This window comes from Mustela nivalis, assembly GCF_964662115.1.
Source record: "Mustela nivalis genome assembly, chromosome: 10".
In the NCBI taxonomy this organism is placed as follows: Eukaryota; Metazoa; Chordata; class Mammalia; order Carnivora; family Mustelidae; genus Mustela; species Mustela nivalis.
In genome coordinates, this window is record NC_139029.1 from 28,992,774 (window position 1) to 29,015,035 (window position 22,262).

Sequence of the window (22,262 nt, forward strand, 5' to 3'; positions counted from 1 at the left end):
TGAGGTTTCCCTGCAATCTGAATGCAAATACAAATTTAGCAGTTGCAATCTGGAGTTGGGGCGGCGGCAATCATTTAAAAAGCTCTCTCCTTTCTCCTAACGAGGCCCCACATCTGTGATACAGGTTGCACAAAGGATTGCACAACTGCAGGAGGCTTTGTTGCATTGTGGGAAGTTTCAAGATGCCTTGGAGCCGTTGCTCAGCTGGTTGGCCGACACTGAGGAGCTCATAGCCAATCAGAAGCCTCCATCTGCCGAGTATAAAGTGGTGAAAGCACAGATCCAAGAACAGAAGGTAAGCAAGAATGTTGGGAGGGTGAACTGGAAACAGCCGTGGGGAGTGGCAGACAACACATGTGCTTAAGAGTTCAGGAGCATATTCCAGAGTTTTAGGAGAATCCTGACCTACTTTGTGTGATCATGAAAAGAAAAATGAAAACTGATTTGCCTCATCTTACTTAATCAACCAGCTTCCTGTGGCACATACTGGACCAAACAGTTGTCTGCATTTGTGTTTTCACTCAGAGCTCTGTCTTATGAGGTTTTTAGGGTCAGCAGTATTCTGAATAACACAGTATATCATGTGTAAATAAGTTTCTGTCTATGTTTTTTGTTGGCTTAATTTCCATTTCAGTGCATTTTTCTCCTGGTTCAAAATAAGTTCCCTGTTAGTCACATAGTGACCATCACTCCTCCATTTAAAAACCAAAGTAAGCATATGAGAAGTCCATCTAGGGGTAGCAACTTTGCCACCTCTCGTGTTTTTGCCTCAGGTTGGAAAAAAAGCCACCACTACTCGATCCAGTTTAGGATTTGGTGGGATGGGGCTTGGGGATCTTTGTTTGTATTTTCTTCCTTATTTCAGATTGTAAAGTGACCTTGTGTTACCACTCTTCATTCTCCTTAAACATTATGTGCTCTAGTTGCTCCAGCGGCTCCTCGATGATCGGAAGGCCACAGTAGATATGCTTCAAGCGGAAGGAGGCAGAATAGCCCAGTCAGCTGAGCTGGCTGATCGGGAGAAAATCACTGGACAGTTGGAGGGTCTTGAAAGTAGGTGGACTGGACTACTCAGCAAGGCAGCAGCCAGGTAAGGCCAAAGGGGTTTTGAGGAATGGGTCAGAGAACGTGTTTTGCCCAGTTTTTGACTTGCTATCCTTAAGGTGCTCTAAAAGGTCCTGGATGAATCATAGAGTGTTTGGGCAGGTATGTCATGGCCTTTTATCTTGAAGAAGAATAAGTTTTTGGAGGTGATCCTCATAATCACAGTCACTCTCAGGAAACAAGTCTCAGCTACTCCAGGAATTTCTGAGAGCTGGAAGACTCATTGCTCTGTGCTTTTGTTCTGCTGAGATATATTCGTGGTTCCAAACCGACAGACACTGACGCCTGCAATCCAGCCAAGTTATTTTCTGAGTTTTTGAGACAGATTTTTTCCCCTTCATATTTATAAGTAATATTTTTGATACTTGGAATTGAAATTTATCATGTTTCTTTTCTGATTGCTTATCCCAATATTAGATGTTTTTGCATCTAGGATCTAGTCTGTGATTCTCTTAAATAAATGGACATTCAAGAGATGCATGAACAATCTTCAGTAAGTGGCCAAAAGACAGGCGGCATACTTTTCTCCTTCAAGGAAGTGCTTTCTCCTTCTGTAGCTATGTACCCAACATTATTTAAGCTTAGTATGTCGCCTGAATGTCTTTTACCTTATATTGTCCCCAGTTTTTAAAAATAAATGTTAGTTAGTTAAATCTGTATGAGAGTAGTGTAGATGATCATTTATGATTCTTTCAGTTTTCTAGGTAGCCAGTGGCAGTGGTCAGCTAACTAGCTCTTCAGTCTCCTTATTTCCACTGGCCCACAGTGTGCTTGTTTTCTTACTTATCTGGGTTGCAAAGTATTGTTGACCATATTAGTGGGAGAAACAAAAATGAAAGAACTCAACCTAATTTTTAAAATTATGCTTAGTTTTATTTCTAGATTGTACTGCTTTTTTTCTTTGCTTTCTCCATTTCCATTAATAGTGCCATTAACCTTCCAGTTACCAGGCTTCAAAACTTAACTCCATTTTTTATCCTTTCTCCCCTGCTCCTTTGTGTTCCCACATCTATTAGAATGCTAAATTCTGTCCATTTTACTTCCATAGTGTCTGCCCTGTTCATTTATTTCTCTAATTCTCGCTCAGTTCCTGACTCGGGCTAGCCTACTTGAGGTAGTTCCCCAAACTAACTCATCACTAGTCACTTAATCACTCAATTACCGCTTAACCCTCTGACTTCCCCTTTGCCTTGCTCAGAAATTTAATGACTCCCTGTTGCTTATGAAATAAAATCTAAGCTCTTTAACCCAACATTGGAAGCCCTCAGCTATTTGGGCCTAATCTACATTTCTTAGTCTCTGCTCTTCTCACTCCTTATATTATAGGTGAAGTATGCCATATTTTTCAGTATCTTCTTTCACTTCCTAATTCTGTGTCTTTCCTGATGGTGTTGCGTCTTCCATGAAATACCTGTGTTTATCTTCTCCTTTTCTATGAAGTTTTCTTTGTTCCCCAAGCATGGAATACCTCCATCTTCCTCTTAACTGCTGTAATTCTTTATTTTTACCTTTATCATTATTTTATGTACTTAATCTCTAAACTTTCACATTCCCAAATCCAGAGATAAGTCAGAAAGACACAAAAATCAGGGATAATTTTTTTCATTTTATACACACACACACACACACATGTATATACATATGTACGTATATACATAATTTTTAAGATTATGTGCTTTAGTTATAGTAATTGAAGATGTGTTTTGAAGGCTTGCACAAACAGATTATTCCATAGTTGATATTGACATTTAAAAATAGCACTTAGAGCCTAACAATTCACAAACCTGTACCCCTGGGGCAAATAATACATTATATGTTAATAAAAATAATTAATAAAAAAAATAGCAAGGCGCCTGGGTGGCTTAGTGTGTTAAGCCTCTGCCTTTGGCTCAGGTCATGATCTCAGGGTCCTGGGATCGAGCCCTGCATCAGGCTCTCTGCTCAGCAGGAAGCCTGCTTCCTCCTCTCTCTGCTTGACTCTCTCTGCCTACTTGTGATCTCTGTATGTCAAATTTAAAAAAAAAAAAAAAGGCATTTAGAGGGGCGTTTGGCTGGGATTGTCAGTTTGAGCCCCACATTGAGTGTAAAGTTTACTTAAAAAATAAACAGAGCAGCTTCATATTCTTCAACATTAAAAAATTAGTAATAATAAAAATTGGGGCACCTGTGTGATTCAGTTCCTTGAACATCCAACTCTTGATTTCAACTCAGGTCATGATCTCAGGGTTGTGGGATTAAGCCCCACTTTGGGCTGTCTGCGCAGCAGGGAGTCTCCTTGGGATTCTCTCTCTCCCTCCCCCTCTGCCTATCTGTTTACTGTGCACCTGCTCTTTCTCTCTCTCTTTCAAATAAATAAAATCTTTAAAAAAGAAACAAGTTTATTTTTAAAAATTGAAATTAAAACAGTATTTAGCAATACATTTTTCTTTATATTTAAACATAATTGGGTTTCCAGATCATTAAAATGGTAAGCCTTTATATTTAAATCATTTTTTTATTAAAATAAATTTGCAGGTGCCTGGGTGGCTGAGTTGGTTAAATGTCTGACTCTTGATTTTAGTTCAGGTCGTGATCCAGGATCCTGAGATCAAGCCCCACATGAGACTTTGTGCTCAGCACGGATTCTCCTTGTCCCTCTGCCTCTGCAGCTCCCACCCATGCCCCGTATGCACACCTATATTCTCTTGCTCTCTCTCAAATAAAGAAAATAAATTTGTCCAGGGTACACAGCATAGGGCCTGGCACACATCCTGTTCAGTAAAGGTTTATTGAACTAAAGTGCATCATGTACTTCCAGGCCTTTTCAAATGACACAGCCTTTAGTCTGTTCTTAATGATTCAAAGACATAATTATGACCTTATATTTTAATCTGTGGGCTAATCCAGTTCTGTAGTTGTTTATCTTTCACATTCCTATCAGACTCCCCCTCCCCTGTGTAATTTTTAATCTATAGGATACTTAAAATCTAAGCTTATTTAGTATGGATGTTATATTAAATGAGATTTGAGATTCCAAGTGAGCTGTGAAGTCTATAATCTTTTGACTGCCATGTGTGTTGGCAAATTCAGCTAGTCTGAGGTCATTTTTTTTGCCTTAGATCTGGATTCAAAGTTGTGTTCTGGTGCTCGAAATCATTGGAATGAGGGAGATGGTGAAGGAGTTCTAGTTCATAGTCTGCCTTTGCTCCTCACATGCTCGCTTTTCTTTTCTCTTTTTTTTTTTTTTAAAGATTTTATTTATTTGTTTGACAGAGAGAAATCACAAGTAGATGGAGAGGCAGGCAGAGAGAGAGAGAGGGAAGCAGGCTCTCCGCTGAGCAGAGAGCCCGATGCGGGACTCGATCCCAGGACCCTGAGATCATGACCTGAGCCGAAGGCAGCGGCTTAACCCACTGAGCCACCCAGGCGCCCCACATGCTCGCTTTTCTTAACTCAGCAGTGAAGGTAGCAGTGACAGGGAGAGAGAAATGAAAACTGGTAATTTTTTTGACTCCGTTAAAACTTGATTTTGGTTTCACCTTTAGATGATGCATGTGCTACATCCCCTAAGAGAAAGAGCATTAGAAAGTCTGATTCAAATCTTTATTGCATTGTTACTATTCATTGGGTGAACTAGACAAATCTTTCTTTAAGCCTTCAGGGTCAGTTTTCTCTTTTGTAATAGTGAGATAATAATTCCGCCTATCTTACAGGGTGATGATAGAACCAAAATAAGGGAATGTTTATGGCAAGCCTTTAAAACCACAAAGTACTATGTATATACATTCTATTTACTATTGATACTTAAAATGTACCCACTAAAGATTGGTATTTCACTGAACGTAGTACTATTAGTCTTAATGTGAATTTTTGCCTGAGCAGTTTGTTCTATATATTTGTGTAGGCAAAAACAACTGGAAGATATCCTGGTTCTGGCCAAACAATTCCATGAGACAGCTGAACCTATTTCTGACTTCTTATCTGTCACAGAGAAAAAACTCGCTAACTCAGAACCTGTTGGCACTCAGACTGCCAAAATACAGCAACAGATCACCCGGCACAAGGTAGGGAGAGGCTGTGGCAAATGAAAACACAGCACTGCAGTCAGAAAGCCTAGAAATTAACTGCCTGTAGCAGTCTAAAAGATATGTTTGGCCGGGGGAGGGATGTTTGGGGGGGTGTTAAAGTTTAATTTGAAATATGGTCAGATTATCCATGGGAATAGTCACATCCTTGAAGTAAAAATAACAATAGCCTACCATCAGGAAAAAACAGCTTTTATTCTCACTTTTTATATTATTTTTGCCTTTCAGTAGGTGAACTTTTTATATTATTTAATTTATTGTATCATTTGTTATTCATTGTTTCATGTTTACTTTTCATTTATTCTGTTTCTGTTATTCATTTTTTCCATCTGGATTTCCAGGCTCTGGAGGAAGAAATAGAAAGCCATGCAACAGATGTGCACCAGGCAGTCAAAATTGGGCATTCCCTCTCCTCCCTGACATGCTCTGCAGAGCAGGGCATGCTGTCAGAAAAGCTAGACTCCTTGCAGGCCCGATACAGTGAGATTCAAGACTGGGGCTGTCGAAAAGCAGCCCTGCTTGAACAAGCACTGTGTAACGCTAGACTGTTCGGGGAGGATGAGGTGGAGGTGCTCAACTGGCTGGCTGAGGTTGAGGACAAGCTCAGTTCAGTGTTCGTAAAGGATTACAAACAGGATGTCCTGCAGAAACAGCATGCTGACCACCTGGTATTCACATTTTCCATTTTTATCAGTCATGTTATGAAGTTATTTTGTAATTTTGATTCATGTTTCTCTTCATTTCTTTTCTCTTTTTCATTCCAAACATTTTAATTCCAAACAATTTAATTTTATACATAAGCACGTAGTTATAGACTTGTTGCTAAGGACTGATCTATTCTTAGATGAGCCCATGGAAATACTTACCCTTAAACTGAATCAGTAACTCTGAAAGATCCAGAGTACAGTCAGGGGCCATCCCATCTCCAACTCATGTTTTACATCATTAGGTCAGGTGTCACTCAGTTTCTATCTGAGCGGTTTTATCAAAGAGAATGTAATTTAACAAAGCCAAATACCTAAACATTTCCCAAGGTTTGACCACATAGCTGTAACTTCTGAAATTTTTTCTAGGTTCAAATTCCAGGGATTGTCATCTTAATAGAAAAAAAATTTTTTGTTCATCTAATTTTTATGAAATTTCATAGTAAAAATAGACAACGCAGTTGTTTTGCTGTTGTTGTTAATGACCTAAAATTCTGCTTCATTGACTTCAGATATTGAGAATTTTTAAGCAGTATCCTGATTGAAGTCAACCTGTTCTTGCTGACTTTCTTCTCTTGAACTTCCTGAGTCTTGGTTTTGGACATAGTAGACATTTTTGCTGAATTCTACTTCCTTCTTTCTTGGGCTCAGATTTGGTACCAGTGTATTGGTAAAACTGATTTAATTCTACATCTCTCCCTATCCCGTACAGGGGAGAACTTGCCTATAAGTATCAGATTTAATTTTTCTGAGTACTTAATGGCATAACCAAAGAGATAATGAAAGAACCAAATATCCAATGTGTAAACTAACCTGGTATTTGTCTCTTTACTTTAAACTTGGTCTCTTAAAGGTTTCGCCTTTCTTTCCCTTTGTTGTGCCATAGTTTTAAGATTAATGCTGTTCTTTCCCTTCAGGCTTTAAATGAAGAAATCATTAATAGAAAGAAGAATGTAGATCAAGCTATTAAAAATGGTCAGGCTCTGCTAAAACAAACCACAGGTACTTGGAAAGTGCATCTCTTGCCTCTCTGTAGTCACTCAATCACATCTCCCAGGAAATAAGCACCCTGCACTAGCCACTTCTCTTTGTATATAGGAGAAGCTTATATTCACTGATTGTATTACCGTGTGATCCTGGACACTGGCAGCATGGGGTCCTATTTCCTATTACCTTGTTGTCTCACGTTTGTTTGTACATGATGGCTCTCCCTACCTTCCAGTATGTGTAAGGCCAGCAATCATGGAATGGTGCTGGGAACATCTAGAAACACCTGCAGCTGAATTCAGACCTTAATAATCTCAGAAATAGCTTCTTTTATCAATTAGAAGGTTTATTTCCCACCTCTCTTAGTGTGGAATGGTAGGTGAAATTGCTACCATAGGGAGAGAGCATCTATAAAATTCAAGCTCTACATTGAAGAAAGGGGGATTAAAGAGACTTCCTGGTCCCTGGAAGGAGAGTCCCTCATTTCCTCTTAAATATAAATGACTGCACGCTGTCCCCCACAGGTGAAGAGGTATTGCTTATCCAAGAGAAACTGGATGGAATCAAGACTCGCTATGCAGACATCACGGTCACTAGCTCCAAGGCCCTTAGAACTTTGGAGCAAGCCCGGCAGCTGGCCACCAAGTTCCAGTCTACTTATGAGGAACTGACTGGGTGGCTAAGGGAGGTGGAGGAGGAGCTAGCAGCTAGTGGAGGACAGTCTCCCACAGGGGAGCAGATACCCCAGTTTCAACAAAGACAGAAGGTGAGCTGTCATGTCACACAGTAAAGGGAAAAAAAATTTACTCTTAAAATCCTTAAGTTCGGATTTTTAAGTTTTATCGCCAGCTGTCTCTACCTTAAATCTAAACCAAAAAGTTCTGCCTCCTTTGTTTCTTGTTTGCTCATGGACAGTAAGATCTGACATAAAGGCGGACTTATTAAGACTACTTGCTGTGGTCTGAAGGGGGGGTGGGGGGACTGAATCACAGATCCCAGGGAAGTTTGCTTTACAGGGTAACATTTTAAAAAACTTACTTCTGTAACTCATTCTCTGGAGAGTGCTTCATAGTTATATTTGTTTTTCCTGCAGGATCTAGTACAGTTCTAGATGTGCAGAAATACTGTGTAGGTACTTATTGAGTTAAATGCCTGTGCTTAAAGAATTATTTTATCATTTCTACTGAAGTAGGGAGAAAAAAAGAAAGAGACACTCTTTGTTTTACCCAGAGACAGTCTGGCCAAAGAAGTGTTGCAGACAGTTCTAAGCAGCAGCTAAGCCTAAAGTCAGGCTGTGGAATGACTGAAAAATCTGAGACAAGAAAAAAAATAAGTGGAGGAAGGAGGTCAGAGCCCTGCTGGGATGTGTGGTAGAGATAGCACTTTCCACCCAGCACAGCTGCTAATGTGCTTAATTTAGCAAGGAATGGCCTGAAAACTTTTTTTCCCTCCTTAGGAATTAAAGAAGGAGGTCATGGAGCACAGGCTGGTGTTGGACACAGTGAATGAAGTGAGCCGTGCTCTCTTAGAGCTGGTGCCATGGAGAGCCAGAGAAGGGCTGGATAAACTTGTATCTGATGCCAACGAACAGTACAAGTTGGTCAGTGACACTGTGGGACAAAGGGTGGATGAAATTGATGCTGCTATTCAGAGATCACAACAGGTAATGTTTATAAACACCTCTGCATTAATATTTTAGACAGCAGTGATATATATATATATAAAGTATTAAACTATGACCCACATAAATACAGGCTCAGGAATAGGAATAATGAGATAAAGCAAAATCTGATGTAACAAATTATTTCAGTGATAGGAAGTGATTGGATAAAGGTATGTGAGAGTGGATCTTAGTTTGACCGAAAATATTTTACCCTTTTTGAGAAGACAGGAATTTGTGGTAGAGTCCCTCTTCTCAGCTACTGCCCCATTAAGAGGCAGATTCTCATAGAAGTAGATAATATCTAGGATCAAGAGGTCTAAATACATCCCAGTCTTAGTTTGACATAATCAACTGTTTTAGCATTAGCTGGGGGAAGAGGGGAAGGAACCAAGAACTATAATTACTATCAAATATGCTAACCAAAATAGCAGAGCCATCCAAAATAGAACCTTCCCAGTAAACACAGGTGTCATATTTCCCTCAATTTTTTTTTCCTTCCTGCTTTCGGGAAAAAGTTATTTGCTTTCCTTTGTAGCTGGATGTGCACCTATTAATGTATCATGGTGCAAAGTAAATACAACATGACTTCGTGGGTTCAGTGATGAGCAAAATCTTTGTGAACCACATAAAAGTTTGCTGTGATTTCAGGTGTGTCCCCGTGTCTTATTGATATCCCTAATCTTGGCCAAATATTTCAGTGTGAAATTTATCATGCTTGGGAGGAGTTTATTTTCCTCTTTAAAAAGATAGTAGGTAGGTTGGCAAAATTGAAGAAGAGAAGAAATTGGGAGACCCTCATTAAACGGCAATCACATAGAACATGTTCTTCATTTTTCTTAGTTTCTGCATGACCCTTTAAAAGTTGGGTGTTCTCCTGGGTTCTTAACACTTCTGCCAAGCAAGTACTTCCTAGTTAACTTGACTCAACTGTCTGCTGCCATTTTTAGTGATATATTTAAACATATGACAAAAGTACTCTTCAGTGTATGGGTAGGAAAAAGAACTGGCAGAAAGAGCACAGGCTCATAAAAAGATTGTGATAAGAAGTGTATTTTTTTTTAAAGATTTTATTTATTTGACAGAGATCACAAGTCGGCAGAGAGAGAGGAGGAAGCAGGCTCCCTGCTGAGCCGAGAGCCCGATGCGGGGCTCGATCCCAGGACCCTGGGATCATGACCTGAGCTGAAGGCAGAGGCTTTAACCTACTGAGCCACCCAGGCACCCCAAGAACTGTATTTTTAAGAGTGTCAGTTTTCATTGTTGTTTCTAGCTATAGGACCACTAACTGGGTTTTGTTAACTTCTTTCTAAAGAAGTTGAAATAGGATCAACTCACATTTTTTGAAGTATAATCCATTCAAAACTTTTTTAATATTTTATTTTATTTATTTGACACAGAGAGACACAGTGAGAGAGGGAACACAAGCAGGGGGAGTGGGAGAGGGAGAAGCAGGCTTCCCGCTGAGCAGGGAGCCTGATGCGGGGCTAGATCCCAGGACCCTGGGATCAGGACCTGAGACGAAGGCAGACACTTAGTGAATGAGCCACCCAGGCGCCCCTAATCCATTCCAAGTTGTCTGCATCTTGATTTATGATTTTATGAACTTCTCCCCGTTTTGTCTTTACTTTGTAATATAAACCATATTAGTGAAAATCCAGGCCTTTCTGTGTTGAAGAAATTCTAATTATAAGGAGATGGACTATTGTTATATGTAATTGGCTCATTTTCCTTTAATATGTCTATTAGTATGAGCAAGCTGCTGATGCAGAACTAGCTTGGGTTGCTGAAACAAAACGAAAACTGACGGCCCTGGGTCCAATTCGCCTGGAACAAGACCAGACCACAGCTCAGCTGCAGGTGCAGAAGGTAAGTGTAACACAGATGTATCCCCTGTGCCCTGAGTGAGTAGAATCTTCACCAGCTTAGAGTGACTACAGGAGAGTTTCTTTCTTTCTTTCTTTTTTTTTTTTTTTAAAGATTTTATTTATTTATTTGACAGAGAGAGATTACAAATAGGTAGAGAGGCAGGCAGAGAGAGAGAGGGAAGCAGGCTCCCCGCTGAGCAGAGAGCCCGATGTGGGACTCGATCCCAGGACCCCGAGATCATGACCTGAGCCGAAAGCAGCGGCTTAACCTACTGAGCCACCCAGGTGCCCTACAGGAGAGTTTCTGACTATCGCAGGTAGAATAATGCAATTTCATGATGATGGATAGAGATTAAAAATATTTAAGAACAGGAAGAGATTCTTTGCTTTGTGAAAAGGGAGCAAGAGGCCCATTAATTCAGGAAAGAATAGTTATCAGTTTTCTGGATGATTTTTAGGAGAGATGATACTTTTATAAGCTGTTAAAAGATAAGCACTAAAGATGTATAGATAGGCAAAGTGTCAGACTTTATAGAAGAGTTTTGATGTGGCTTCATCAGAGCAAGGAGTTTTTCATAGACTTTTGTCTAACATTTCGGCAACAGGCTTGGGGTCCTTTTACTTCATGATCTAACTCTAGTTCACTTTCAAAGGCTTTCTCCATTGACATCATTCGACACAAAGATTCAATGGATGAACTCTTCAGTCATCGTGGTGAAATCTTTGGCACATGTGGGGAGGAGCAAAAAGCTGTATTACAGGTGAATTGCATTTATTTATTCACCATGTTCTCTCTTGACCATGATGCATCAGTGCAGTTATTAACTGATAGTTAAGGTTTTTTCTTCTCTGTCACAGTAATGGTAATAAAGTGCAGCTTGATGTTCTGGGGGCGGGGGGGTTCACATTCCTAACCCTGTGTGTGCAGATGTCCAAACAGTCCTACTTTGTGATAGGAAATATACTGCAAATCCATTTTCTTTATAACAGAGGAATTGCTTCTTTAGTCCGTAAGGATCTTTTAGTTGCCTTTCAAAGTATCTATAATGGATTTTTCAGAACCATATGCAGATATTCTTTCTTCAGGTCCTTCTAAATGATCAGACCAGTTTCGTTTATTTTTGTAAAGGTTAGGGTTACACTGCTTCCTCAGAAATACTCATAAATCGAGCTACTTGCTTTAAAATGTATGAAGCATAAGTGTTGGGTTTATGGAGACGTTTTTCTTTTTTTTTTTTTAATAATTTTTTATTTTTTATAAACATATATTTTTATCCCCAGGGGTACAGATCTGTGAATCACCAGGTTTACACACTTCACAGCACTCACCAAAGCACATACCCTCCCCAATGACCATAATCCCACCCCCTTCTCCCAAACCCCCTCCCCCCAGCAACCCTCAGTTTGTTTTGTGAGATTAAGAGTCACTTATGGTTTGTGGAGACGTTTTTCTCAAAGGAAGAGAGCCAAGTAAAACTCGATGGGCAGAGGGTCCATCACAGGCCTGAGTTGTTCTGTCTTGAACTGACTCACCATAATTAGGCTGTGTCTGAAGTTGTGTGTCTTCACTAAAAGGTTAATGCTGTGTTGTGCTTGCTCTGTTTGACTGTCTTTGAAACTACTTTCATATGTTAAAAAGTTTAGAAACAATATATATGTGATAGGAAAAAATAGAAAATTCAGGTAAGTATAAGGAAAATATAAATCACTTGTAATTTTTTTCAATCCATTTCTAAGCATTAAAAACTAAAGAAATCCTTTGGTTTTTAATGTGTGATATACACCTACATTTTTCCTTAAAAGAAGGGTTCATAGAGTAATAAATGTTATACTTTGTTATTCATAGGAAAAGACAGAATCTCTAATACAGCAGTACGAAGCCATTAGTCTGCTCAATTCAGAGCGTTACACCCGCCTCGAGCGGGCCCAAGTCTTGGTCAACCAGTTTTGGGAAACTTATGAGGAGCTCAGCCCCTGGATTGAGGAAACCCGGGCACTGATAACACAGTTACCTCCTCCAGCCATTGATCATGAGCAGCTCAGGCAGCAGCAGGAGGAGATGAGGGTAAGGAGCATACTGGCTTTTATTTCATTGCAGAACTGAACATGGGCTCCACAATTTATTTGAAAACAGCATGTTTATCAGTGCCTACTGGGTTATAAGTACTGTGTTATGAAGTTAATTCTTAATCCGTTAACATTTCTTTGCATAATATAAATGCATACCTGAATTCTTTCCCTGGTCCTTAATATGAATGCATTAAAGAAAAGCATGGAGATGTCAGAGCCCTGAGCATTGCAGAAGTGAAGAACTAAGTGAGCATCAAGGAAATTCTTCATCTTCCCAGCCGCAGTGGGATGTTGTGGGATGGGTGTGGCTGGATGGCTTTTTCCATTTGGTTTGGCCCCAGTTGGAGTGGGAGCCATGACGGAAGGGCAGAGAACATTTGTGGCATGTCGTTTAGGGAAGGAGGGGAATCCGTAGACACTTAATGCTGTTACCATTAAAGATGGTTTTTAATGTTTCTTTTATTTGTGGTTAATGGCTCGTGCTTATTCCTTTCTCTGTGTTCCTGTACATGGAAGGATATAAACTGGAAGGAACCAGCAATAAAGTCAAGGAGTAGTTGGATTACTCTAAATGTTGCCATTTGTGCCTTGTCTTGCTTAGTGTCTCTCAGTTTGGGGAGGGAGACAGGTATTTAACCATGTAAATTATAATATAGTACACAGACGTATTTATATGTACAGAAGAGGGGGGTTAAACTTGCATCAGTGGGAGGGTTGTGGGGAGTAAGAGAGGACAGGACGTGTTTAGGAAGGCTTCCCGAGTGATGGGACATCTGATGGCTTTTGAAAATTAGGAGGATTATGTAGTATTAGAACCCAAGACTTAGATGTTTGTCTGTTCTTTCATAAATGGTGAGATGCTGGTACTTGCTGGTTTTAGCAGTTCACTTTGTTCCTCTCAAAGTTGATATGAGCTCCAATCAAAATATTTAAGCAAATAAATTGATATAAAAATGCTCACTTTATTTTTTTTTACATAGCAACTCAGGGAATCCATTGCCGAACACAAACCCCATATCGATAAACTGCTAAAGATAGGCCCACAGCTAAAGGAGTTAAACCCTGAGGAGGGGGAAATGGTTGAAGAAAAATACCAGAAAGCAGAAAACCTGTATGCCCAAATAAAAGAGGAGGTGCGCCAGCGGGCACTGGCCCTGGATGAGGCTGTTTCCCAGTCGGCTCAGGTATGTGTGTCTTAAACTCATGATCCCTTCAACACTGTCCTTTAGTCTAAGCAGGAGGTCTGTGTGTCAGGTATGCCCCTGTGGTCTTGAATGTCTAGTCCAGCATGCTGACAGTACATCATCAGTAGTCCAGGAACCTTTGCCTGTCTCTATTTTCGTTCCAAGGAACATTGGTATACTGATGCGGCGGGGCGGTGGGGGGTTTGGAGGGCGGGTAAAACTCACCTCGGCTGGTATATATTTTCTGTTGATGGTTTCCTTGAAAACTTTATATTGTGATGAGTCTTTAGCAGGGATGATTTTGGATAAATTCTCCTTGAAACAACAAATGTGTCAAGAAAAGTCTTGTTCCTATTTGGCTTGTTACTTCTGAAATTTAGAGAACATTACACACATTAGTTGTCTTACTCAAGAGGCCACCAGCTAGTTCCTGGTTCAGAAAAAGATGCTTAAGTAGCGAGAAGTAAGAGCCAAAGAGGAACATAAACCACAAGCAGTGGACTTTAAAGCATGTAACTACATACTTTCAACTAATATATTACTGTTAGTGGTATTTTTGTCATGTCTGGGTATTTTATTCCTATGTTTAGTCTCAATACTCTTGGTTAATATTTGTACTTACTCAAGTTTTTCCCCCTACCTTCCGTCCCATCTCTCACTCACATTGTGGAATGTGTTACTTTGTGTTGTTGCTGCCTGCTCCTGTCTTCCCCACATCGTCACATTTCATTGTTGTGTTGACCGCGCCCACCATTACAGATTGCAGAGGTAAGGTGCCCACCCACACGGGATTAGGGGGTTCTTATGAAGCTGACAATTGAGAGAATTTACCTATACAGAAATTCCCTTAACTGTAGTAGTGGACTAAGCTTAGTGTGATTTATTATGCCAGTCTCACTTGGGGTGAAACCTAGAAATGAGGGACTGGTAGGGAGTGATTTTATTGAAATCCCACTGTATCTTCCCTGTAAGACACTTCAAGTTGATAAGCCTTCTTCCAATGAATCCAGAGTTGGTTCTAGAGAGCTTTGTAAGGGGGCAAGCTTATCTACATTGCTCCTTTTCCCCCTTTCTCTGCTTCAGATTGTAAATGAAAATTTTATGATTATAGTCCTGTTCTTTAAAGCACTAGATAAGTGGGAAGGTAAATTGTTCTTTTAGAATAAAGATAGATTTGGCCTTCCTTAATACCTTTCATCATGCAGACATTTTCCCTTCTCACTATTACATATAGTGGGTTATTAGATTGCATGCCATGTTACTATTAATCTCCAAATCATGTGGCATATTGAGTTCCCATTCATTTACACAGTTGATGGAGGGCCTCTAACTTGTTGGTCTAATCTGTTGCATGCAACTGTCATCTGAGATGTTGACACACTGACTCTCACAATTTCATGGTCTTGTCCCTTTCTTGTCACCCTAGTTGCAATAGGGGGAGTATTATGACAGCACTAAATGACTTGAGTTGATTTCTAGCATATTACTTAATATCTTTTTGTTTGTTTGTTTTGCAAATAAACATTTACTTTCTCTTTTTGGTGGGCCAGCACAGGTGTGCTGTGCCCAAAACAATTTCTTGGGCAAACCTAACACTTGACAGCCATCAGGCTAGGCTGAATGCAAGTCATCCCAAACAGTGGTAGATTTATAGTCTGGCCTTATTCCCTAACATTTCCCCCAGAAGTGTGATGCGGTATTACTGTAATAGCTCATGGTCCAACATCTGTTTAGTTCCATGATAAAATTGAGCCCATGCTGGAGACTCTGGAGAATCTCTCCTCTCGCCTGCGGATGCCACCACTGATCCCCGCTGAAGTAGATAAGATCAGAGAGTGCATCAGTGACAATAAGAGTGCCACTGTGGAGCTGGAAAAGCTGCAGCCTTCCTTTGAGGCCCTGAAGCGCCGTGGAGAAGAGCTCATTGGGCGATCTCAGGGAGCTGACAAGGATCTCGCTGCAAAAGGTGCTTGATGAATCTAATTTTCTTTTTTTTTTTTTTTTTCTCTTTAAGTAGACTCCATACCCAGTATGGGACTTGAACTCAAGACCCTGAGATCAAGAGCTGAGCTGAGGTCAAGAGTCACATGCTTAACCTGGAGAACCACCCAGGTGCCCCTGAATCTAATTAATTATTAAAGAAAATCAGTAGAATAAATTCTAGGCTTTGGTGACTCCAGCATCCCACCAGATACATTTCACCGAATGTGAAGGCAGTCCCCAAGTAATGAGTATTCCACAGTCATTTGAAAGTCATTTAGAATTCAGAACACATCTCCCCCATTTGAAACAAGATTATAGTCGCTAGTTAGATTCCCAGGCCAGGAAACAAATGCTCTTTTAACCCTTAACATGAGCATGCTGCAGTATCCATAGTGGGTAGAACATAACTACCTTTTTTATAACACTTTATATGGGAAACAATGAGTTCCAACACAGAACACTGGAAACAGAACTCTCATCTCAGCCCCTTTATAAATTAGGTCTTTTGGTTTTGATTTTTTTCTTTTAAAGATTTTATTTATTTCAGAGATAGTGTATGAGTAAAGGGAGAAGCAAAAGAGAGAGGGAGAGAGAATCCCAAGCAGACTTCCCCTTAACAGAGAGTCAGATGTGGGGCTTGATCTCTTGACCCTAAAATCATGACCTGAGCCAAAATCAAGAGTCAGATGCTCAACCAACTGAGCCACCCAGGTTCCCCTCGGTCGTTTTGTATCTTAGTGGTACCTTTATATTAGATGATAACTCATTTCCACATTAACCTCTGTGATCTCTTTCTGTGGGAGACCAACGTACATGGAAAATACAAATGTCTACATAATAAATAAAGCAAAGGTAGAAAACTGTCCTGCAGTTTAAATTTTTAGAGCTTTTTAAAGGATAAGAACTAGGTGAAATATCTGATGAAGCAGATTCAAGTACTTAGAGAGTCCCACTCATATCTATTCTTTATTCCCTCAGAAATCCAGGACAAATTGGATCAAATGGTATTCTTCTGGGAGGACATCAAAGCTCGGGCTGAAGAGCGAGAAATTAAGTTCCTTGATGTCCTTGAACTCGCAGAGAAGTTCTGGTATGACATGGCAGCTCTCCTGACCACTATCAGAGATACCCAGGACATCGTCCATGATTTAGAAAGCCCAGGCATTGACCCATCTATAATCAAACAGCAGGTGGAAGCTGCTGAGGTGAGACAGAAACAAAACCCCATCTTGTACATGTTTGTCCTCTAGAAAAAGTTAACAGCTTATTTGGGCGTTGTTATTATTCTTGTTGTTTATTTAATAGGACTTTTTCCCACTTGAAAAAAATATGTGCTCTACTATATATGGTAGAGATTTCTTTCTTTTTTATACTTACACGTTGTACCACTTGTATAGACTCATACAACCTCCATAATTGTGATGTAGGACAGTTCCATCACTCAGAAGTAATTCTCCCATCAATTTTAAACTCAATTCGCATTAATAGAATGTATTTTTGATTTTAGTTCTTTCTAGAGTCAGTATTTCTCAAGTTAATTAATTAATCAATTAATTTCCAAGTAAATTTCTTTAATGTAGAAAAACAACAGATAGAATAGAAAATAAATTCTGGATTCATCATCCAGAAATAACAATGGTTACTTTGACATACCTTTTTCTAGCCTTTTTGGAGAGCCTAGTTTTTACTAAATGCATTTTCACCTCATGGTCTCTTTAGTTTCGGCCATTCTCCCCCACTCCCTGCCTGTCACTGCCAGTGCATGAACCAGTTTTTAGGATCTGGCCCAGAACTGACTGTCTCCAAGATTATATAGCCTAGCATTTCTATGGTGTTAGTCTCTCAGCTCTCAGATTGGTGCCTTGTACTGTATTATTTTATCCTTGTAGATATGCTTCCCTGTGATAGAGTTCTTTTTTTTCTTTTTCTTTTTTTTTTAGATTTTATTAATTTATTAGAGAGAATGAGTGGGAGGGAGAGGGAGAGTCTGAAGCAGACTCCACACTGAGCACAGAGCCTGACAAGGGGTTCAATCCCACAATCCCCATGATAGATTTCTGGGTATAGATTATTATCTCTTGGAGGCTGGAAGGATGAACCTTCAGTAAACTACTAAAGCTCAATAGACCTTTCCTAGAGTACTTTAAAAATGCTGTTTTAGATACAATATAGATGTATGAAATATATTTATATGTGTGAGAGAGCAAATGAAAAATGAACTGAGTCTGAAGTTGCACTGTTTGGGTAGATGAAATATCAAGGACATTGAAAGGCTTTCGTGAAATTGACAGTTCTGTTCAACATCTGCTATTGATGAGGGTATAAATTACATTTGCAAAGTTTGGGAAGTTCTGTTCTGCTTTCTGTTTTGGCTTATGATCTGTTCATTTACATGTAGACTATTAAGGAAGAGACAGATGGTCTGCATGAGGAATTGGAGTTTATTCGAATCCTTGGAGCAGATTTGATTTTTGCCTGTGGAGAAACGGAGAAACCTGAAGTGAAGAAGAGCATTGACGAGGTGTGGAAAAAAATGGATATGGAATTCAGATGAAACCTTAGTGGACTCACACTGAAGACTGGTATTAATTAAAGAATCTGTTTTTCCCTTAGCTGAATAATGCCTGGGAGAGCTTAAACAAAACCTGGAAAGAGAGGCTAGAAAAGCTTGAGGATGCCATGCAGGCCGCTGTGCAATATCAGGACACTCTGCAGGTGAGGTGCCACAGGGTGACCACCACAGAAAGAAGCTTCCGTGTTCTTTTTGTCATATTCTAAATCTGGTGGTATGGATCACCTTTGGAGGACTAGAGCATTCTCAAACCTAAGACAGTGCTGTTTCGGTATTTCTAGCCAATTTTCCTGTTCCTAGTGAGGAAAGTACTGATCTCCAAATTTCTACTCTTCTTGCCATGTTTTTCATCATCATCTTCATCCTCAGGGTGGCTATGCAGTGAAGCAGGTCGTACTGTGTAATCCTTGCTTGCCAGAGGTTCCAAACCCAGGTTACCTTGAAGAACAGTTTGGCACAGTACTTTGACCACATCCTGAGCTTGCTAGGTGGCCGTGATAAATACTAATAACTTCTATTCACATTTAGTTTTTCCAAAGTGTAGCTTATTTTGGACATTATCCTAATAATACTGGCTCTGTTCTTAAATCTCCATATTACTGGAGTAAAGTTCATTATCCCTTACCTCTGCCCCCTACCTAAAGACACAAATAGTTCAGGGTCTTTGATTTTTGTCTGCTTATGTCAGCAGAGATGATGCTAATTCTCTCCCAACAGCTGGTGCTTTTTTGGTTTTTGACTGTTTGTATTTTTGTTTTAGGCTATGTTTGACTGGCTAGATAACACTGTGATTAAGCTGTGCACCATGCCCCCTGTCGGCACTGACCTCAACACTGTTAAAGAGCAATTAAATGAAATGAAGGTTTGTGACTGGGAATGGCTTTTGAAAGAAAGTTGCATTTTCATTTTTAAAGAATTGGTTTGATGTTAACATGAAGTATGTCTCCGGTAGGAGTTCAAAGTGGAAGTTTACCAACAGCAAATTGAGATGGAAAAGCTGAATCACCAGGGTGAGCTGATGTTAAAGAAAGCTACAGACGAGACGGACAGAGACATTATCCGAGAACCACTGACGGAACTCAAACACCTCTGGGAGAACCTGGGTGAAAAAATTGCCCATAGACAGGTGAGGCAGGTCGTAGAGTCTGTCAGTGGGCAACTAGCTACTGTTTTCTCATTTCCTGACAAATGTCTCCTTTATATCTTTTTCTGAGTAGCACAAACTAGAAGGTGCTCTCCTGGCCCTTGGCCAGTTCCAGCATGCCTTAGAGGAACTGATGAGCTGGCTGACTCACACTGAGGAGTTGTTAGATGCTCAGAGACCTATAAGTGGAGACCCAAAAGTCATTGAAGTTGAGCTCGCAAAGCACCATGTAAGTGCTTTCAGTTTTCATCTCTCCATCTATTGGTTTGAGACCAGATGTTGTCACCAGCAGCCTCTTGATATTGTGTGCACTGTAGAGAACCAGGCTTGGTGGCATCTGTGGAAATAAATGATGATGTCCAACATTTTTTTAGGTTCTAAAAAATGATGTTTTGGCCCACCAAGCCACAGTGGAAACAGTCAACAAAGCTGGTAATGAGCTTCTTGAGTCTAGTGCTGGAGATGATGCGAGCAGCTTGAGAAGCCGTTTGGAAACCATGAACCAGTGCTGGGAGTCGGTGTTACAAAAAACGGAGGAGAGAGAGCAGCAGCTCCAGCTGACACTGCAGCAGGTACGTGTTGTCCAGATCAGTAGGTGGGGCTGTGCACCTCGCAGGGTCCGGAGGAGCGCCTGTCCGAGCCCGTCAAAGGAAAGCAATCTGGAATAGCATCCCCTCTACCCACTCCACTCCGTGTCTTAAGAGGAAAGTCAGTTCCACACTGGAACTTGTCTGGAAAGAATAGCTTTTGATTGAGTGGTCCTTTTTGGATTTGTCTGTAGCCTAGTCTCTTTAGTTTCTCTTCAAAGTTAGTAGTAGTTAGTAGATCTTGGGTATAACCAGCTTGCTCACAGATTTCATTATTTTTTGCATCAAGTCAGTATCCCCTCCTCCCCCGCCCCCCTGTCCATTTGCAACAGTACCTTAGTCAATCAGTTCATCAAGTTACATCAGACATCAGTGATAGGTTACAAGGATTCTACTAGATTCTAGAAATAAATAAATATATCAGCTCCATGCTAATCCAGCAACAGAACCACCCTGAGAACAGTCCAGAATTCCTTTTTCAGGATAGGCTTCTCATATGGTCATTTAGTGTTTACTCTTAAAGCTGAGAATTGACTACTGACCTTGCTGATATGTCTTTTCTCAAAGGCCCAGGGTTTCCACAGTGAAATTGAAGATTTCCTCCTGGAACTGACTAGAATGGAGACCCAACTTTCTGCATCTAAGCCCACGGGAGGACTTCCTGAAACTGCTAGGGAACAGCTTGATACACATATGGTAATAGATGTTCCTTGAAGTTGAACATAATCCCCTGTTGAGCAGCTCCTTACTGAATTCATAGACCTGTATGTATCTGGGAGTCTACAAAGTATGCATTTTTACCAACAATAGAGTACAGCTTTAAGGATTGTTGCTTTTATGTGGGTGTTAATACCACCTAACACAGGCAGCAGTGGTGACAGGGAAGCTTGATTGGAAATACGTTGGTGAGCTGGTAAAGTTTGAGTTGGTCAATCGGTTGGCTTAGGAATATTGACCTGAAGATGAAAGCATCAAGAAGACAAATACAGAACACAGATGTGTCTCTACTTAGGAAAAGAGTGTTTGGGGGGACTTAGGGAATTCAATAGATTCTGGCAATGTATTAAGAAAGGGGCTAAGAGAAAGAAGGTAACATAATTTCTAGGCAAATGTTTCATGAAACAGAAATAAATTATTGGGGGGTCTATTTTTGTGATCACTGATCCTCGAATCCTCTTAACTTGATAACAAAATTATTTTAATTTAATGAAGAATGATAGGATTCATTGCTAAGCGGTTGAACTGAATCCGAAAAAAAGGGCTTAATCAAGAATGAGACCTTCCTGGACTTTTCCAGCTGTCTTCATAAATCTGTGTGTGGGTGTCTCTTAGGGAATTGGCATTGCCAATCTCCTTCTTGCCTTCTTTTTTTTCCAGGAACTCTATTCCCAGCTGAAAGCCAAGGAGGAGACTTATAATCAACTGCTTGACAAAGGCAGGCTCATGCTTCTAAGCCGGGACGATTCTGGGTCTGGCTCAAAGACAGAACAGAGTGTAGCTCTCTTGGAGCAGAAGTGGCATGTGGTCAGCACTAAGATGGAAGAAAGAAAGGTATCACCACAAATTACAGTGTTTGATTCCTGGGCTTGAGTCGTTTACTTGCCAAATGCATGTAATTACCATCTAGTTTCTGTGAAGACTTTTCGAAGACCAGTACATGGTACCAGAAGTTGTAGAACTGATATCCTCAGGATCACTTTTGTGCTAATCAAGCTGTCTTTTCTTTTTTTTTTTTTTTTTTAAGATTTTATTATTCATTTGACAGATCACAAGTAGGCAGAGAGGCAGGCAGAGAGAGAGGAGGAAGCAGGCTCCCCACTGAGCAGAGAGCCTGATGCGGGGCTCGATCCCAGGACCCTGGGACCATGACCCGAACCGAAGGCAGAGGCTTAACCCACTGAGCCACCCAGGCGCCCCCAAGCTGTCTTTTCTGCTGTTAAATTCCTGTTTTGTATCTGTGTCAAGTGGCATTGGTGGTGCTAGTTTCTGCTGCTATTTGCTTTTATTATTCATTCCTTTTCTGCCTTACCAGTTCAGACATTACTGGCTGTTACTGCTCAGTGATGGACTTACAGCCCATATTAATCGTCCTACTAAAAAACCGGGTTAAGTTGGAGTCCCTGGCTTGGGATTGGGAGGGTGGGAACAGAGCATGCAGGAAGTCAGGCTAATGTTCTCCACAAGGAATTTGGACCCTTGTATAAATCCAGTATGCAGAGAATTTTACTAAAAGTCAGGAGATAAGTTTATTTACGTGACCTCTCCCATTCTTCAAAAATCAAATTCTCCTCTAAAGAAAGGTGGTCAGGGATCAAGGCCTCAAAACACTGTTTTT

At 40.4% G+C, this 22,262-nt stretch overlaps 1 protein-coding gene across 39 annotated transcripts in view; it reads left to right on the forward strand.

Moving 5' to 3' along the window:
* The window catches only part of MACF1 (microtubule actin crosslinking factor 1), a 339,595-nt gene that overhangs the window by 284,280 nt on the left and 33,053 nt on the right, over positions 1-22,262 (forward strand). For 35 of the 39 annotated variants that reach the window (XM_082686968.1, XM_082686965.1, XM_082686964.1 and 32 more), the window contains 21 exons: positions 125-295; positions 924-1,090; positions 4,988-5,147; positions 5,510-5,836; positions 6,790-6,874; positions 7,384-7,625; positions 8,316-8,522; positions 10,269-10,388; positions 11,041-11,148; positions 12,234-12,452; positions 13,438-13,641; positions 15,376-15,607; positions 16,603-16,829; positions 18,023-18,145; positions 18,238-18,339; positions 18,957-19,058; positions 19,149-19,322; positions 19,414-19,569; positions 19,715-19,912; positions 20,495-20,623; positions 21,305-21,478. In XM_082686968.1, coding sequence (XP_082543094.1) covers positions 125-295; positions 924-1,090; positions 4,988-5,147; positions 5,510-5,836; positions 6,790-6,874; positions 7,384-7,625; positions 8,316-8,522; positions 10,269-10,388; positions 11,041-11,148; positions 12,234-12,452; positions 13,438-13,641; positions 15,376-15,607; positions 16,603-16,829; positions 18,023-18,145; positions 18,238-18,339; positions 18,957-19,058; positions 19,149-19,322; positions 19,414-19,569; positions 19,715-19,912; positions 20,495-20,623; positions 21,305-21,478 — 3,627 coding nt within the window. The remainder of the gene's footprint in view (positions 1-124; positions 296-923; positions 1,091-4,987; positions 5,148-5,509; positions 5,837-6,789; positions 6,875-7,383; positions 7,626-8,315; positions 8,523-10,268; positions 10,389-11,040; positions 11,149-12,233; positions 12,453-13,437; positions 13,642-15,375; positions 15,608-16,602; positions 16,830-18,022; positions 18,146-18,237; positions 18,340-18,956; positions 19,059-19,148; positions 19,323-19,413; positions 19,570-19,714; positions 19,913-20,494; positions 20,624-21,304; positions 21,479-22,262) is intronic. The other 4 variants (XM_082686988.1, XM_082686990.1, XM_082686963.1 and 1 more) reach the window with 1 other exon arrangement.